Genomic DNA, 16,183 nt, shown 5'->3' with positions numbered 1-16,183 from the left:
GACCTATGCTTTCTCTTTATCTGTACCTTCCTTACCGCTTTCAAATCTAAAAAGCACAGGCAGGTGGGATTTTAGGTTACATATGCAGAACATTGGCGTGTGACTTGGAGAGACAAGAAATGTGTGTGATTCCTTGCTAATGCATTCACTATATGGAAAGGTCCTGTTTTTCCTAGCAGGATAGCAGTGACTGAAGTACTTGCTCATTCAGCAGCACTGATTCCATCAGTTCTTCTCTACTTTTTGAGTGGAGCATACAGAGTGTAAAGGATTATGGTGAAATTACAGTTGCCAGTAATAATTCTTGTAAAAATGTATTTATGTAGGTTGGGACAGATTTTAATTGGCCAGTCTCAAAACATTAGCTGGAAGGCAAAGAGAAAGAAGTGTGCTACAATGAGTTTTTTAATTTATTTTTATTTATTTTTTTAGGAAACAGATAACTCTTTCATGCTGCACCTGTCTAAGGTAAGCTAGGGCTATTGAAGACTTGGGGTTGGGAGAAGAATATCAAACTTAATCCCAACTTGCTATCAGCTAGCACCAGCTCTACTCCTGTTCCCTTGCACCCAGGGAAGAGTTGGGTATTCAAGCTTTAACTTAAAATTAATTAGGAAAGTTTGAGGGCATTGCAGTTGGCTTTGATTATGATCAGCTGATGAAATTGTGTCCTAAAAGATTTTTAGAAACAGATTCTCTTTCTCTTTTAGCCTAAGCTTTTAAGACATTGGCATCTGACTTCCACTGACTAAGCAAAATTTTCAAGTATGAAACACAAAAGCCTCTTAGAGCAAAGAAAATCTGAAGAATCTGAATCTCTCTTCTTAATTCAACTGATTTCTTACTTAACTGCACTTACCCCAAGGTAAGGCTCTGCTGTATAGCATTCCACTATGGGAAAGTAAAGGTCTGCCTGTCCAGATGAGTGGCCAAACTATTGGTTAAACTTCATTCCTGCTTCTGCCAGAGCCCTTGCCCATGGATGGTGTGCCGATGAGCACACTACCTGTGCCCCAGCTCCCTCGCCCATCACCTCAGAGACTTGTTTCTCATCTGCTGAGCACTTAACAGCAGCGGTGCTTAACAGCAGCCTCGTGGCAGTAGAGGCTGGTGAGCCGCCTTTGTGTTTGCGATCGGTCTGATCTTTGGTACTGACCACAGGCTTTTTAGCATTAAGGGCGTCTGTGGCTTCCTCCCACATGCCTGGCATCTGAGTCTCTGGGCTTTGAGACTGAGCGGTGGAGTGTAAGCGTGGCCGAGAGTTTGTGCCTTTTAGGCTGTTCATCCCTGGCCCCCGAGGGAAAGTGGGAGATTATGCTTTTTGCCACGTTAAATAGTGATTTTTACAGGCCTACCAGTATCTTGATGCTGGATGGTCTCAGAGGTATCAGGTGCTGTTTCCCACTCTGTCTCTCATCACGTTCTGGTTTCCTCCAGTCCTCATTCCCTCCTGCTTTGATGGTCTCTACAGTGACAAAGGGAGGAAGGAATGTCTCAAGAGTAAAACACCAATTTTTTTCTTTCAGATTATTTTCTTCCATTATCTACCTCTGCATCCTGGCACCTTGGTTTCAGCTAAGTATATAGGAAATATTTTATTTCCCTTCTAGCTAAGAGCTGTTTTTAGTAAGAGATGCTTTGTTCCCTTTCAGGCTAATTTGCTAGCTGTATCAGTATCACCAGTGCTTCCCAAAACTCTGACAGAAAGCAAAAGCAAAGCCTGAAACATGAAAAGCTTCTGTTGCTGTGTGCTCACTCTTATTGCTCTGTCTCTTCCTGTTAGAAGAGAAATCCACTTGAAGCAATGCTGTGATGAAGTCCCTGCTGCCTTGATTCACTGCACACAGTTTTCAAGGTTGCTTCTTGTAGCCTTAAAAAAGGAATCCATCAGAATACGAAATAGTAATTTCAAACCCAGGTGCCAAAAGGAGGGAACTCATTTATATTCAGATGCAGAGGAGCATTAAAAACTGCGAATACCTTGGCTTTTACTTGCCTGCCTGCTGCCATAGCTATGGAAAGAGACCTTGGCATAAGTTTAACCATGAAGGATCCAATTGCAGGTGTTCAAAGCAATGCTGCCTGATCCAAAATCACCATAACCTATTAATTAAAATTTCATTTTTATTCATAAACTCCAAACGCTGTGGATGAGCTTTTAAGTGCAATGGAAGATCCTAATTGTTGATTGCACCCCAACCTTAATGTTATACGAAGATTGTGAGCTATTGATGGCAGTTCCCTGAGTTTTCATTAACTGTTACGGGAATAATGCAAAAAAAAAATTAAAAAATAAAATAAAAAATTAGCTATTTCAGATATAGGAAAAATTGGCTTTAAGCCAACACCAGAAACTCACTGTGACGTAAATATATAACTTCCAAGCTTACAGTCAGCCCATTACTGGCACGAACACGTTCTCCCTGTTTCCCCTGTTTGAAAGCTTTTGCATTTAGGAAGTGGTGCTCTGTTGACATTGTGTGGTGTCTATCACATGCTGGGCTCCCAAGCACTGCGTGGTTCTGGGATGTGGTTCTTGACGTAGGGTAGACTAAAAATAGAAAAGAAAGGAGGACTGTGAGCTGTTAAATGTCAGTCTGTGAATGAAGAGGACCACATCCATCCATCTGGGTGGGATGGGGCAGGAGTGATGCCTCCTCTCACTGCCAGCACCCGCCCTGGGGATGCTGTACGGGACCAGGTGACAGGCTACAGGGCACATAGCTGGGGGGGTCCAATCCCCTGCCCAAAGCACCAAAGAAAACCCAACTCAAGAGGAGAGCTAAAATTGCTTTGCAGGGTTCAGCTTCAGCCACATCTTCAGGCTCTTCTGTAGAATCAGGGCAAGGAAACCCCTTCCAAAGAGACCAGCGTGTCTTATTCAGCTGCCAGACCCCTGGCTGCCATGGGTGGGGACCTATGGCTTTCTTCAGTCAGGGTGGAAGAGCAAAGCCTTTGTAGATTTGCTCTATTTTTGTTTCTGTGCTATAGATGACTTGCACTGTGCTAATCCTGGCCTGTAGCATTAGTTGGAGGCTTCCCTTGGTGTGGCTTTCTCCTGTCACTTGGTTTTGCACTGCCAGATGTTCCCTTCTCCCACGTCACCCCAGTGTGAGAGACTTCTCTGCCCATCTCTCTGCTAAGGCTCAGTGAATTTGTTTTGAAGTAGGGTATAAATAAATAAATAATTAATTTTTTAAAAAAGCTTTTTAAAAGGGAATGGAGCTAACCAGGAACAAAAATGAGGACCTTAAACTGCTCTCCCTGTTTCCCTAGGCACGGTGCCGCAGCCCTGTACCGGCTGCGCTTGGCAGGGCTTGTCGCGGGGGGCAGCAGGGGGAGCGGTGTGAGGTGGCCAGAGGCAGCCTCTTGCTGGTCAGAGCAGAGCCATGCGGTGTCTCTGCAAAGGCGTGGTTAAGAAATGGTAGCAAGCTCTGAGAAAAATGAGAAAGCCTGAGCAAGACAGGAGAGGAGAAATGCCGAGGCAAAAGCACAGCCTGAGGACGGCTGGAGGCCAGGAGCCACCTGGGCAGGGACCAGGAGTGGCCAGAGCAGCGGGTACAACCCTGACAGGATTGCAGCCTATGGAGGAGCCCACGCTGGAGCAGTCAGGTGAGAAACGAGGAGCAGTGGCAGCAAAGGAGCCACCAGGTGCTGAGCACCACCTCCTGCTGAAGAGGGATGGAGGAAAGGGGGTCACAGGTGAGACTAGAAAGGAGGCGTGAGGTACAGGAGGAAATACAGGCCTCTTATACCCACTGCTTAGTGGTTGCTCTCTGCTTCAGGAGCAGAGAAGAATTTAGCCAAAACTTGGGCTTTATAGAAACCACAGTTTTCTTTCTTCTGTTTTACTGGCACTCGGATGCGTGGCTGTAAACCAGAGAGCCAAGGTGGTGTCCCCTGTGTATGACCTCTGAGGTCCACTGAATGCTGTCCTCGAGTGGTGGCAGACCTGCACCCCACGAGTGGGTGATACTGGACAGTGGCTTGTGTGTGTGATTTGCAGGGGATGAGGGATTTGTCAGCAACCACTGAACCAAAGTCACCTAACTATGCGCTTGAAAACCTGGACTCAAAGCCCTGAGCTTTGGTCAAAATGGTGACTGTGCTACTCTTTCTGCTCCATTGCTTCACAGGTAGCTGAGGCAGATAGTGAAGTTCACAGTATAAACACTTGGGATTTAGAATTTTTCATTGCCTAGGGGATTTGGTCGCTGATTGTTTGTTTGTTTGCAAGGTGGCCTGAAAGCCTCTGTGGCTTTGAGGCTACATTCTTTTTTCCTACTGTAAAAGTGATTTTACACAGAAGGCCTGATTTCCTCTTTTTAGGAGTGAATTGGTTACTAATGCTGTTGAAAAATAGTTCTCAGTATTGAAAAAGAAAAACAAAACAGACCCGAGCAAGTACAGATGTACCCTGTACTTGCAGCTAATTCTTCCCTAAAGCTGCCTGTAACACTAAAGCAGAGGCTGTGGTCCCACCGCACGGTGTGTGTACATGGGGACATGTTGTGTCTCCTCAGCAGGGCGGCCGGGCCCTCCCCGCGCCAGGAGCAGGAGAGGCCTCATGGAGCTGCGAGCCCAGCCCAGGCACAGGCCTGAACCGCGCGCTGGGCTGCCCGGCCTGCTTGCTGTGCTCCTGACAGGCCTCAAAGGCTTGATGAGCTCTCTCAAAAGACACTGTGTACCAAAATCCCAGTTGTTTTAAGTTCAGAAAGAGAAATGTGCCGGAATTTAACCGGCTGTTCTTTGAGAGCACACAGGGCAGAACAAGAAGTAGAAACCTCCATAATGTCGCTCCCAAGTCTTCACAAAGCGCAGCTCAGTATTTCCCTCTCCCCTGTGCTGACTGAATTGTTACGAAGCAATATTTGTGTGGGGTTTGGTTCGGGAGCTTTGTTAGCACCACAGCATATGTCCTAATGAATACGGCTTCGGTAGACTGTGGGGAAGCCAGGCTTGCAAAACAGAAGGTAGTGAAAGTGTAGATTGCTGTATGATCGCACCACATATGTGTGGATTATGAGAGAAAATAAAGGTGAATACTAAATTAATGACTGTGTGAAACCTTCATCCCCCTCCAGCTGATGATAAAATACTCGTTGGCTCTGCAGGGGCCTGAATCTCTCCATTCTCATGCAGGTTTCTACACAGACACCAAGCAGATCATTACAGCGTTTCCAGCTGGGATCATAATGTCATTTCCTCTGCTATTTGCTTGCATTCCTTTTTCATATCTTCCCATCCCCTTCTCAGATTTACTGAAGAACTGCTTTGTGAATTTGCACTCTACCTACCCTAACTTTCTGGTGAGAAGGTTTCCCTTGGTGGCCAGAGACTTCCATGGGCCAAATATAGAGTCAGTGCCTACAGCTGGAATGCAGCAGAGGAGCGAGCACCTCCTTTCCAGATCTGCAGATGTGATAGGCAGTGCAAACAGGCTGGCGAGGTTCCTCAGGCTGGCGTGGCTCCAGGCCAAGCATCTCATCCTCTATCTTTAGGGAACGTGACGTATAAATCACGGCAGCTCGACAATGCCTGGAATGTGCTACCAGCAATCCTCGGCTGCCCTCCTCTTCCGAGAGACGGTGCCTCCTATCCCAGCACTTCTGTGTAAATACGGAGCATGGATGCATTGTTCAAGCTTTTGAGTTTTTGAGCCTGGTTTTTACATGCGTTCTGACAATGGATGTGAAGATGGAAGCAAGAAGAAATGCGGAGAGCCAGCACGGTGCTGGCATGCTTTGAAAGCTGACTCCTTGGGTCCAGATGTTCTAAATCACATGTGGAGAAGTGTTTGTGGTCAAATGCCGTTTGAAACTGATTGTTGATAGTCTCCTGAGACAGCTTGTGACAAATTGTATAATAAAAACGCTAAAAATAGCATAGTTATTCCCTGGAAAAGCAAAGTTCCCACAATTCAATGAGCTGGGAAAATTGTTGAACTTTCTTTGGACACAATGTGCTCATTTTTTTGTTCTTCAACCTTCTATGGGTCTCTCTTCTTTTTTTCTTATGGTCTATACTTCTTATACCAGCTCCAAGAACCACGTTTCTGGCCTCAAACTGTAGATGAACGCCCTAGTCATCGGTGTGAAAAACACTCTCCCCCACTTCTTGGGCCTAACAGTTTGTTCCCTGGTGCTGCTGACTGTTGTGAGTTCGTCTTGGTAGAAGAGATTTTCTTTTAACTGTGAGGAAAGCAAGCTCTCAAGACACATAGTGATAAAATCAAGACGGATTCAGTCTGTCTACTACTGGAGAAAATGTCCCCTTTACAAAAACTACCCTCCTGTGTGCTTTTAGTTTGTATTTCTCTCGTGTTGGAGTTAGCTACAGGTTCTGTCTTACTCTGGCATGAAATTGCAGCTTCGCAGCTATGTATACTTATTTAAAATGTTCTTGCTGGTAAATTTTGGAGAAAACCTTGGAAACTGGAGCTCAGCTGAAGTAGTGCATTGGGATAATCTTCTTGCAGGTGATGATTTCAACCCAAACTCAATATAGTGAATTGTCTTATCTGACCATTCTTTTTGAAGACTGGTGATACTTGAACTTTCAGCAGAGTTGGTGATTGAAGCCGCCAGTATTTTAACTCATGCCTTCAGTTGCAGTCCTGGTCCTGCACACCAAAGTCTCATCCAATTCTTTCTGCTGGATGCAAAACTCCACATACACATCAAAGCACGCACCGAAACCACTGTTGCTCCTCTGCGGCTGGGTAGGTCATCAGCTGATGTGCATTTTTGTGTTTTCACCCACTGCTGCGGGGCTATGGAGCTTTGCTTGCTAAGCATCTGATGTGCAGCTGTTCCTTGCCCCTGTAAAAATCTGAGGCACACAGCAAATTTAGGGGTAGAGTAAAACCAAAGAGATGGAGCAGAGTACAATAAAGAACATGGATATTTTGTAAGTGTTGCAGATACAATTGAAAAGTCTTCGGTTTCACAATGAAATGAAGTTTGTGCTGAGTTGCAGGTTTGAAGTTTAGATCCCGCATGACGTCTTGAGAATAGCATTTGTAATAGATTCAGTCTGCTGACAGGCGGACTCCCCATCCCAAAACCACCATCACAGTTGTCTCCAGGCTCCTGCCAAGCACTGCCTGAAATAGCATCTAATAAACGATAGTGAACTGAAGTTTCTTTTTCTTCTGTGAAGATGAAATGAAGTACATGGTGGTGATGGGAATGGCTATGGTCGCCTCTGTGGATTTTCTCAAGGGAAAGGACAAGAAGCAGAGCAGCAGCAAACCCTGCCTCTCTTTTTGTATTCATGGCCCCAGCTTCCTTCCAGGTTCTGGAATGGGAGGAAGGCAAAGTACTGTCTCTCACTCACAATAGGAATGATGTAAATAAATGTGTTTGTCTGTAGGTCTATAGTACGTCCAACCCTCCTATGGGTCCTTCCTCCAGCACTGCTCTGGACCCGTTGGTAGTACGTAAACGTGGCTCTCAATGTCAGAAAAGTTAATTGGCTGTATAGTGCACAGAGAACAAAATTGCTTTCCCCAAGATTCATTCATCAACTATGGTTTGCTTTGCATGGTGCAGTTTGAACCATTTTCTGGACATGGGAGAAGTATGTCAGACAGAAAGAGAGGAAATTACTGTTATAATAAATGACCAGGTGCATATTTGCATGATGGTGTGTTTTAAGTGTTCCAAAGTAGGTATCCTATTAACAACCTAATGAACATGCAAATGCGGAGCCAAGGATTATCATTACATTCGCGACAGTAACGCACGTTTTGTTTTTTTACTTGTAACGTTGTCTGGCATCCCCTGAGCAAGGTTGTTTGCTCGTCTTCTGCGAGGAGGACGTAGCAGCCAGCAAGCTGTGCAAACCTCCTCTCTCCTCCTCGCAACCCCCTCTCTGCCGCCCAGCCTTGCCTTGTGCTTCTTGAGGAGCGTTTCGCCAGCCTCCGGGCAGAGCCGCTCAGCTGGAGGCGCCAGCGCTGGAGTTAAAGCTAAAGCCAAGTCAGCTGCAGTAAGCGCTCGAGCTGTATTTTTAATTAAGGTTTTAATGGAAATGGCGCGTTTGTCCCTCCCTGGAGAACGTGCAGAGAGGAGAGTGCTGTGCAGCGTGTTATGAAAGAAACGGTGTTGCCAGTTGCACTTCAAGTGGGTCAATGTACATGGAGAATAGGCAAAGTGACCACGTGGAGGAGGAGACGTCAGGTATTTCTTAAGGGCTTGTCCGGCGTGCTCAGTTCCCTCAGCTGCTATTTGCTTTAAAATTGTTCAGCAGGACTTGAGAGCTCCCAGCATCCTGTGGGATGTGGCCCCCTTGGAAAGACTCTCCTGTGAGGGTGCACGGGGATCTGCGAGCCTGTCTGCTCCCATGCTGACTCCAATGATGCTGTTATTGACCTTGTCTCATTATTGATGTTAAATTGGCTTGCTAAGTGGCATTTAATTACTTTCCTATGTGTTAGCAGGAATAGCTCATGTTGTAGAGCACTCTGTGAGCTGTGCTGCCCTGGAACGCTTCTCTGATGCTAGGTAATACAGGAGGAAAACTGATCGCTGTGGTGTCCTGCTGCGGTGTCTGCTCTTTGTGCTGCTGCCTGCAAATTGCCTGCTCCCGGAGAAGGTCCTCTCCTGTGCCCAAGGCCTCGCTCACTGAACACATGCAATCTTCTGAGGCAGGGATGGTCAACAACAGCCACTGCACTCAGGACCTCTCCCAGCAGGCCTCCTGTGACATTGGGGATTATAGCTGCTCCTTGACTGCAAGGATTGGTAATGAACGCGTGTCAGCTGGGGAAAGAAATAATGCAGTGTATTTTTTGTAGGGAACCTGTTGGTTGCTCCTGTGGCTGATGATAACGTGGAAAGGAAGGAGTGGTACAGAATCCCCCCCCTTATACAGCTCTTGGTACTCCATGAGAAACGCCTGACAACCACAGTCACCCCCCACGCTCTCTGTTTTGGGGTGCTTGTGTCATGTCACCACCTGTAAGAGAAGTCAGTAATAGCCAAAATGTAATTGCCAGATGCAGGCATTGCTTGCTGCCCCATTTTCATGGATCTATTCCTACCTTTGCAGACAAAATCATTAAGAAGTCTGTGTATCTCAGAGAAATATTAGCTGCCACCTGGTAGTTGGAGGTCTTCAGCCCAATGTCCTTGCTCAAGGAAGGACCAGAGAGCAGACCTGCTTGGGGCGTGCTTGCAAACCTCCAGGGATGGAGCTGGTACAGCTTCTGTGGGCAGCCTGTGTCCAGGCCACGTCCTGTCATATGGGTGCCCTCCTGGCTGTGTTAAATGTGGTTAGGAAATTTGGATCCTTTATTCAGAGCTGGGACAGAGCCATCTGCTTTTGTAGCATATTCTCTCTTATTCATTCATGAGATAAAATGAGATTGATTTGGGAGCAGTTGCAGAGGGAATTCAAATGTCTTTCCAGGCCATCAGATATCGTTGAATTTGTTAGTGTTTCAGGACTGATCAGATCATGGCTCTGAAGTCTGGAGACCAGGGATGTTTTACACCGTAGTGTAAAATGAAATCCTCTTGCCTTGAGGTAAGCCACTTAGTCTGTTCACTGTAACACGGGGAGAATAATATTTACCACCTGGTGCTAGTGTGGGGATTAATGTTTGGTAGGTGCTGTGAAAATGAAAGTATGATTCATAGAAAACGTCTTGTCTGCAAGGACAGTAAGGCACATGGGGAGTCTCTGGCTCCTGTCCTTTGGTGTGAGCCTCATTGTTTTGTTGTTATTATGCTTAATATAATCAAGTGGATCAAGATATGAAAGCGGTGGCCTCCTTTCCACTCTTCCAACAGGCAAGCAAGAGACCCACATGGGGTACGAAAAGCAAAGAAATGAGTTCTTAAAGTGAAGATGGCTGACGATGCACACACAGGCATGGGGACCCATCACTTAGGGCAGCATGGGGTTTGAAAAGAAAGACGAGGACACAAGGTAGCCAGATAAAAGGCTGCAAGGACTAAAGGCTGTAATTATGGGAAGGTTAATGTATGCAAGCAGAGCAAGGTATATTTATTTGCTAAATTGCCTGTTGAAAGCTCTGCCTTTGAACAAGGCAGGGTCACCCCGGTACGTCTCGCACCACGCCTGCCCGCCCTGGCCGGGTCGAGGACAACTGAAGCGGGTCACCAGCTGCAGGCCGGGCAGCCCAGCGCTGCTGTGGCAGAAATGTACGGCCCCAGGAGCTAACGCATGAAGATGTGAGGTGTTCGATTGCCCAGCAGTGTTTTCCCACAGTTCATGAATATGCTTATCTCTGGAGTTTTGTAACGTGTAGGCTTTAAAGCAGCTGAGTCCTAAAGCTTATCAGATGCATCAGCTATGGCCTAAAATCCTGAAAGCAAATTTTGCTTAGCTGAAAAGGGAGATTTAATGGCAATGTGCAGTGAAATTGTCTCCGTTCCTTTCATTTGTGTGAGATAAAGACTGTTTCAGGCAAGGTGCTGCTGAACTTAAACCACAGAGTGCAGGGAGAAAAGCTCTGCTAAATGCCTGGGTGATGTCTTTGAAATGATGAACGCCATTCTCTGATTAAATGGGATAAGATTGCTCCAGGATGCGTGCGAGTCAATCCAAATGATTTCAAGACACAGGTATAACAACCTGAAAGACAGAGTGGTGACAGTAGCGACGGGGCGATGGCACGGGACCATCCAGTCTCAGCAGATGCAATTGTTCAGGGGAATGTGGTGTGTGGGGGGATTAATAGTGTCTGGGATTTAGAACAACTCATTTTGTATTAGCTTCGTCTTTGACGAAGGATAATTAGCAGAAAGCAAAAGGAGAGGCCACACAATCCCACCAGGGCTGGCAGAGCTCAGAGAACCCTTGAGCACAACCTGAGTGTGCTTTGGAGCGAGGAAGGCTCCTCTGTGAAGTCTGAATCTTGAATGTTTCGAGGTGTGTGGCTGAAGATCTCTGAGCCCACCTTGTGGAAACATGTGAAAGCCCTTGAGATGTCTCATGCCTAGCGATGTTATTTGTTGTTTATAAATGCAAGTTTTATAGCCTAAAGCAAATCAGCAAAAACTCTTATTTATGATTCTGTGTTGCTAAAGAGGCTTTCATGCTCATAGATTACCTACCTATACCCTCCTTACGCTTGGGATTCACCAGCACTACACACAAAACTGATTTTTGGCAGGCAGGGGCAGTGCTCTCACACTGACATAAAGTATTTGTTCCTGACCAGCTGGAAGGACTTCTGCCAAAACACAGGGCATCTATTGGTTTTAATCTCAGTTTGAATATGTATTGCATTGCCATGTTTTCTCAAGTCCTGTGACTTCCCCTAATAAAAGGCTCACGGTCTCAAAGGCTGTGAGAGCAAAGTCAGGCTTACTCTTAACCATCTGGCAATAGCCTGACATGATGAAAATTATTGCTCGGTCTAGAGAGCAAGCGATTATTTTGTTTTTTAATGACAACTGTGGATTCCAAGTTTAAACACCACAAACAGGAGCCCGTTGATCCATATCCTCTACTGACACGCGGAGTTTTTTCAGATGGGAGTATTTTCCCTTTTAAAGAATTACAAATTCCTGCAGCTGGTGATTGAACTGGAACAAAGCCAGCAGCCTCCAAGGTGCTTCTGCCGATGCAGAAGCCTTTTTAGCTCTCACCTTCAGATCGCTGTACAAACAGTATCTAGGTGATGCTCAGGACCACAGGCAATACCTGTTTCCATCCTCGCAAGTCCAAAGGGTGCCACCAGGAGGGAGAGACGTACAAAGCCTGAGACTGAGTCAAATGCCAGCGTGAGCACAGGATCCTCTCCGGCTTCATATGTGGCAGACCTTCCTCTGGAAATACATTCTCAGCCCTTTGTTTAACGCCTGCCCCCAGCCCACCCGGCCACCTTCTCCAAGACATTGCAGTCCGTAGAAGAGCCTGACATCACACGTGGCCGCTGTGACCTCACAGCGTGAAGGACGCTTCGTTCTGTTGGTGTTACACACCCCTTCCCCTACGGCTTACCCAGTTATGCACAATGCCAGGCCCGTTTCCCTCTCTGCAGGAGGAGGATGAGAGAGCAGAGCAGGGGCTGGGAGGCACAGGGCTTGTGGGGAGACCCGGTGGGGTGGGTGCTGCTGCCCCGCTCAGTGGGCTGTGGGTCAGTGGCTGCTCGGGAGGAGGTTGTAGGTCGCCTGGAGGTAAGCAAGAGGTGGAGCAAGGCAGGTGGTGGAGGTGAGCAATGCCTGGATATCCTGCTTTGTGGTACCGGGGGCTTTCCCCAAGGAAGGCAGGGTTTTGGGGGAAGGTGAAGCTGGCTGGCTGGTTGGAGGGCTAGTGGGAAAAGGAGACTTGAGCCTTGCTGAAAATCTGGCCACCTTGAAATCATTCTCCTTGCTTCCCACACCCTTTCAACTTCGCTGTTCTTTTCCATCCCTAGCGGCCCCCTGATCCTTCCTAAGCCTGTTTCCCCAGCCATGGGTGGCCCCAGGACACCCTTCCTATCCCTTTCTCTGTCTGCTTTGGACTCTGCTGCTATGAAGATTTATTTTGCAGCTGCGAGGCTTGAGAGCAAAGTAAATCTTCATTCTGGGGGTGGCAAAATTTGCTGTAGCCCATGTGCTGAAAAGCCTTGGGCTGGCTCTGCTGCCACATCTTGTTCTACTTAAACTTCTGCTTTTAATAGACCCAAAATGTTTGTGTTACAAAAGATGTTTCCTTCTCCTCCAGCAGAGCCATGTGGGCTTGTCTGTTCATTTCAGACGTACCCTCACTGGGGGAGCCGCTGCCAAGGCTGCGTTGCGTTAGCTCACAGGGCACTAATGACACCAGGATTAGCAGACCACCCAGCTGGAAATTTTCTCTTGGACTTTGGTTTCTGTTGAAGCTTGGTTGGAACTTGTTTCAAGGGGATTTGAAACTTCTCATGAAAGCACATTTCAGATGCCAGCTCCTACCTTTAAATACCTAGCTGAAAGTAGGGCTTGACAGCTGGCATACGTCGTGGATTTGGGGGGTTGCAGAGTAATCGATACCTTTGTGTGGGAGCCGGGAAGCTGGTGTCAGCAAAGCAGTGCTCCTTTACCTTACATCTTTACTTCTTTCCCATTTCAGTGTTCTTCACGGCCAGTGGCATTTCTTTCTCACCAGGTATCTCTTGCCAGAGATTTCAGATGCTGGCAAGAATCAATATCTGCAAGATCTGGTTGAAGTTAAGGCACGGATCTCGAAGCCACACTAAAAGTTTTGGCTCTGTAATGCTGTTGGGTTGCCTGCAAAGATTCTGCTGTGAATCTGTGTTTTTTAATATCCCTGTGAGATCTAAAGGGCGGTATATAAAGAATAGGACATTGTCTCTGCAGTAGTGATTCACAGGACCACCACTTCTCCCCCACCTCATCTCACGCACATTTTGGTGGCAAACAAGGCTGGCTCAGTGGGAGAGCTCGGACCTGGTCCCCCCCAGGTGTTCAGGTAGCCACGTCTGGGGTGAGCAGCCTCACAGTTTGCTCTTAGACCTTGCTCAACATGGTCAGCGTGGCTTGAAGCCTAACTTGCAGTGGACTCATTTGTCTTGTTTGTGAAGGGGTACGACCGCCTTCTTGATACCACCACCTTCTTAACCACCACGCGGCCTTGCCAATGCTTCAAGTTCAATCACACCCACAGCCCGCAGCTCGAAATGATCAATTAACTCCTAACGTGCTTTTCCTCTACAGCAATGATTGCACCAAAATGTGACCGCCCTTCCAGGGTCTCCGGGGAGGACCTCCTCCTTCAGATGTCCCCCTTCAGCCAGCTGTTCTTGGCCACCTGCCCCACGCCGGGCCGCGAGGCCGGGCTGAAGCGCAGCAGCTGGCCGATGAGGGCTCGGCAGGGCTCCGGCAGCGGGGGCAGCCCCTCCGGGTACAGCACCCCCTTCTTCTGCTGCTGGGGCATGCTGCGGATGCGGGTGTCATTGAAGGGCATGTAGCCGGTCACCATCACGAAGAGCATCACCCCCAGGCTCCACATGTCGTACTTCTTGGCGTCGTAGGGGATGCCCAGCAGCACCTCGGGGGAAGCATAGGCTGCTGACCCGCAGAAGGTGGTGCTCAGGTCCGGATAGCTGTTGGCCTCCTTGCTGAAACCAAAGTCGGTGAGCTTGGCCCGGCGGCCGTCCGCGGCGAGCAGCACGTTCTCGCACTTGAGGTCCCGGTGCACCAGGTTGCGGTCGTGCAGGTAGCGCACGGCCCCCACGACCTGCGCGAAGATGTCCCGGGCCTCGGGGACGCAGGGCAGCTTTCCCAGCTGCTGCACCAGCTGCAGCAGGTCGGTGGCCGCTGCCTCCATCACGATGTAGAGCTTCCCGTTGCACACCTCGATGAGCTCGAAGATGCGCACGATGTTGGGGTGCCGGATCTTGCGCAGGATGGAGAGCTCCCGGGGCAGAAACTTGTACACGAAGGCTGGGGGGGCTCGTCGCCGGTCCACCACCTTGACGGCTAAGGGAACCTTGTATTTGCTGGAGGTGACCGCTTTCACTTTGGAGAAGCTGCCCTCCCCTAAGGTCTGACCCAGCTTGTAGCCCAGCTCACAGAGCAGCTTCTCGCCTGCGTCCGTTTTTGGCATGTTGAGCGATCCTGATGGGCTTTACCAAAGTGGGTGTTCTGCTCCAGGGCTTGAAAACTTCAACACATGGTGCGTGGCAGTTGGTGACCTTCACTCTCCCCCCATGGTCCCACAGGTGCCACTGTGGGCTTCAGGGCTCACCCGGGCATTGTGATGAGGCGGAGAACTGTGGGGCAGTGCCTTTGTGAGACGTCAGGGGTGTCCAGTGCTTCCCACCATTCCTGGGTGTCCTGGGCATGCCCATACACACACGGGGAGAACTCTCACTGCTGAATATATATTATTTTATATATTATATTTATTTATATATGTATTTTTTAAACCATTTTTCTCCTCTTCGTTTGCGTTTTCAAGATAGAGAATTGTCCGATGATGAGTTTAAATGTGAGTGTTCTGGGGTGAACAATCACCGTGGGGACCCTTTTCTGCAGGATACTGGTTATATTAACAGCAGAACTGCACGGAGTGGCACAGGAGAGTGATTTCTACCGTGTCTAATTTCAAGCCACCTTGGCTGGCTGTAAATATGTAGGTTTTGATTATGATGGTGCAGGAAGCAATTTTTCTAGATGAGCTTTCTCGCTTCGTGTGGTGCGGGTGGGGAGCTTTATCTTTCAGAAGAAGCAGCTTTTCAGCTTCTTGAACCTGGATTTGCACTGCCTCTATTTTTTATCAAAATTGATGGAAATGATAAAAACAAGGCATTCTCTTGCTGCATGCTGGGGTTCAGACCAGGAGTGGCTCCTTCCTCTGCGTGCTGCATCCCTGGCTCTCAAGAGCGGTTGTTTCTGGTTTGTGCTACTCAAGGACCTTTGCCTCCCCGTGGAGCATGTGTTTCCTTTCTAGCTATAAAAAGGAGCCTAGGACCACAAAATGTCCACGTTCCTGAATGCTATTTTAAGTTTTGAATATATATTTTGCTGAGCAAATTGTTTCTAACGCGGGGTGAGACTCAACCAAAGGCTGAGAAAATGTCTCTCATGAGTCCATCTTGTCAGCCTTTTGAAGTCACTTGAAGAAGTTAAATTAATGGAACTGTGCACACACAGCTCCATACGTGCTGTGGGGCTGCTTTGCCCTGGCTCCCAAGGGCAGCAATCACGATGCCAAGTGTTATCTGCTGTAGAAGCTGTGGGCCAAAACCACACCGCTTGCCCGCTGTGGATGCTATTTCTGCAGGCAAGTTGGAAGTGCAGGAATTCCCTGTTCCTGCGCAGAGGCTGCCCTGCTGACCACTGAGCAATGTCCTTGGTCCATCCTGAAGTTCCTTGGTTCTCCTGAAGAGGACAGAGGCCCCATCAGATTGCAAGGACATGGGGATGGACCTTGGGTGGAGGATGCCCTGCACGCATGCGGAGGTGCTCGAAGCAATCTGGCCAAGGGTCTCTTTCTGCTTAGGCCATTAATAGCTGCACAGGAATTTCTTCCTTCTGAGCGGTGGATTCCTGGCACCTCTGTCTGGTCTGTGAGTCATAACCACAGGGACTTCAGCAAAGGTTTGAGCTGTGCTTTTCAGGGGAGTTGGGAGCTTTTGGGTGACTAAATATAACTGAATGAATGAAATTGAATATTTTTATAAGGGGAAATGCTTACACCAGGCTTTCTTTCCCTTTTTACTACC

General features: G+C 48.0%; 1 protein-coding gene across 1 annotated transcript; it reads right to left on the bottom strand.

Annotated features, from left to right (window-relative positions):
• Nucleotides 1-13,728: 13,728 nt before the first annotated feature.
• Nucleotides 13,729-14,562, bottom strand: TSSK6 (testis specific serine kinase 6). Its single transcript, XM_035536744.1, has one exon. The coding sequence runs from the start codon at nt 14,560-14,562 to the stop codon at nt 13,729-13,731; it is 834 nt and encodes a 277-aa protein (XP_035392637.1).
• Nucleotides 14,563-16,183: the final 1,621 nt, after the last annotated feature.

This window comes from Cygnus atratus, chromosome 6 (assembly GCF_013377495.2).
Source record: "Cygnus atratus isolate AKBS03 ecotype Queensland, Australia chromosome 6, CAtr_DNAZoo_HiC_assembly, whole genome shotgun sequence".
Classification (NCBI taxonomy): domain Eukaryota; kingdom Metazoa; phylum Chordata; class Aves; order Anseriformes; family Anatidae; genus Cygnus; species Cygnus atratus.
Note: the sequence above shows the minus strand (reverse complement) of the source record. Positions and strands in the feature narration are given on the sequence as shown.

Excerpts from the sequence above, each read along its gene's own strand:
- TSSK6 (XM_035536744.1), bottom strand. The coding sequence starts at position 14,562 with ATGCCAAAAACGGACGCAGGCGAGAAGCTGCTCTGTGAGCTGGGCTAC.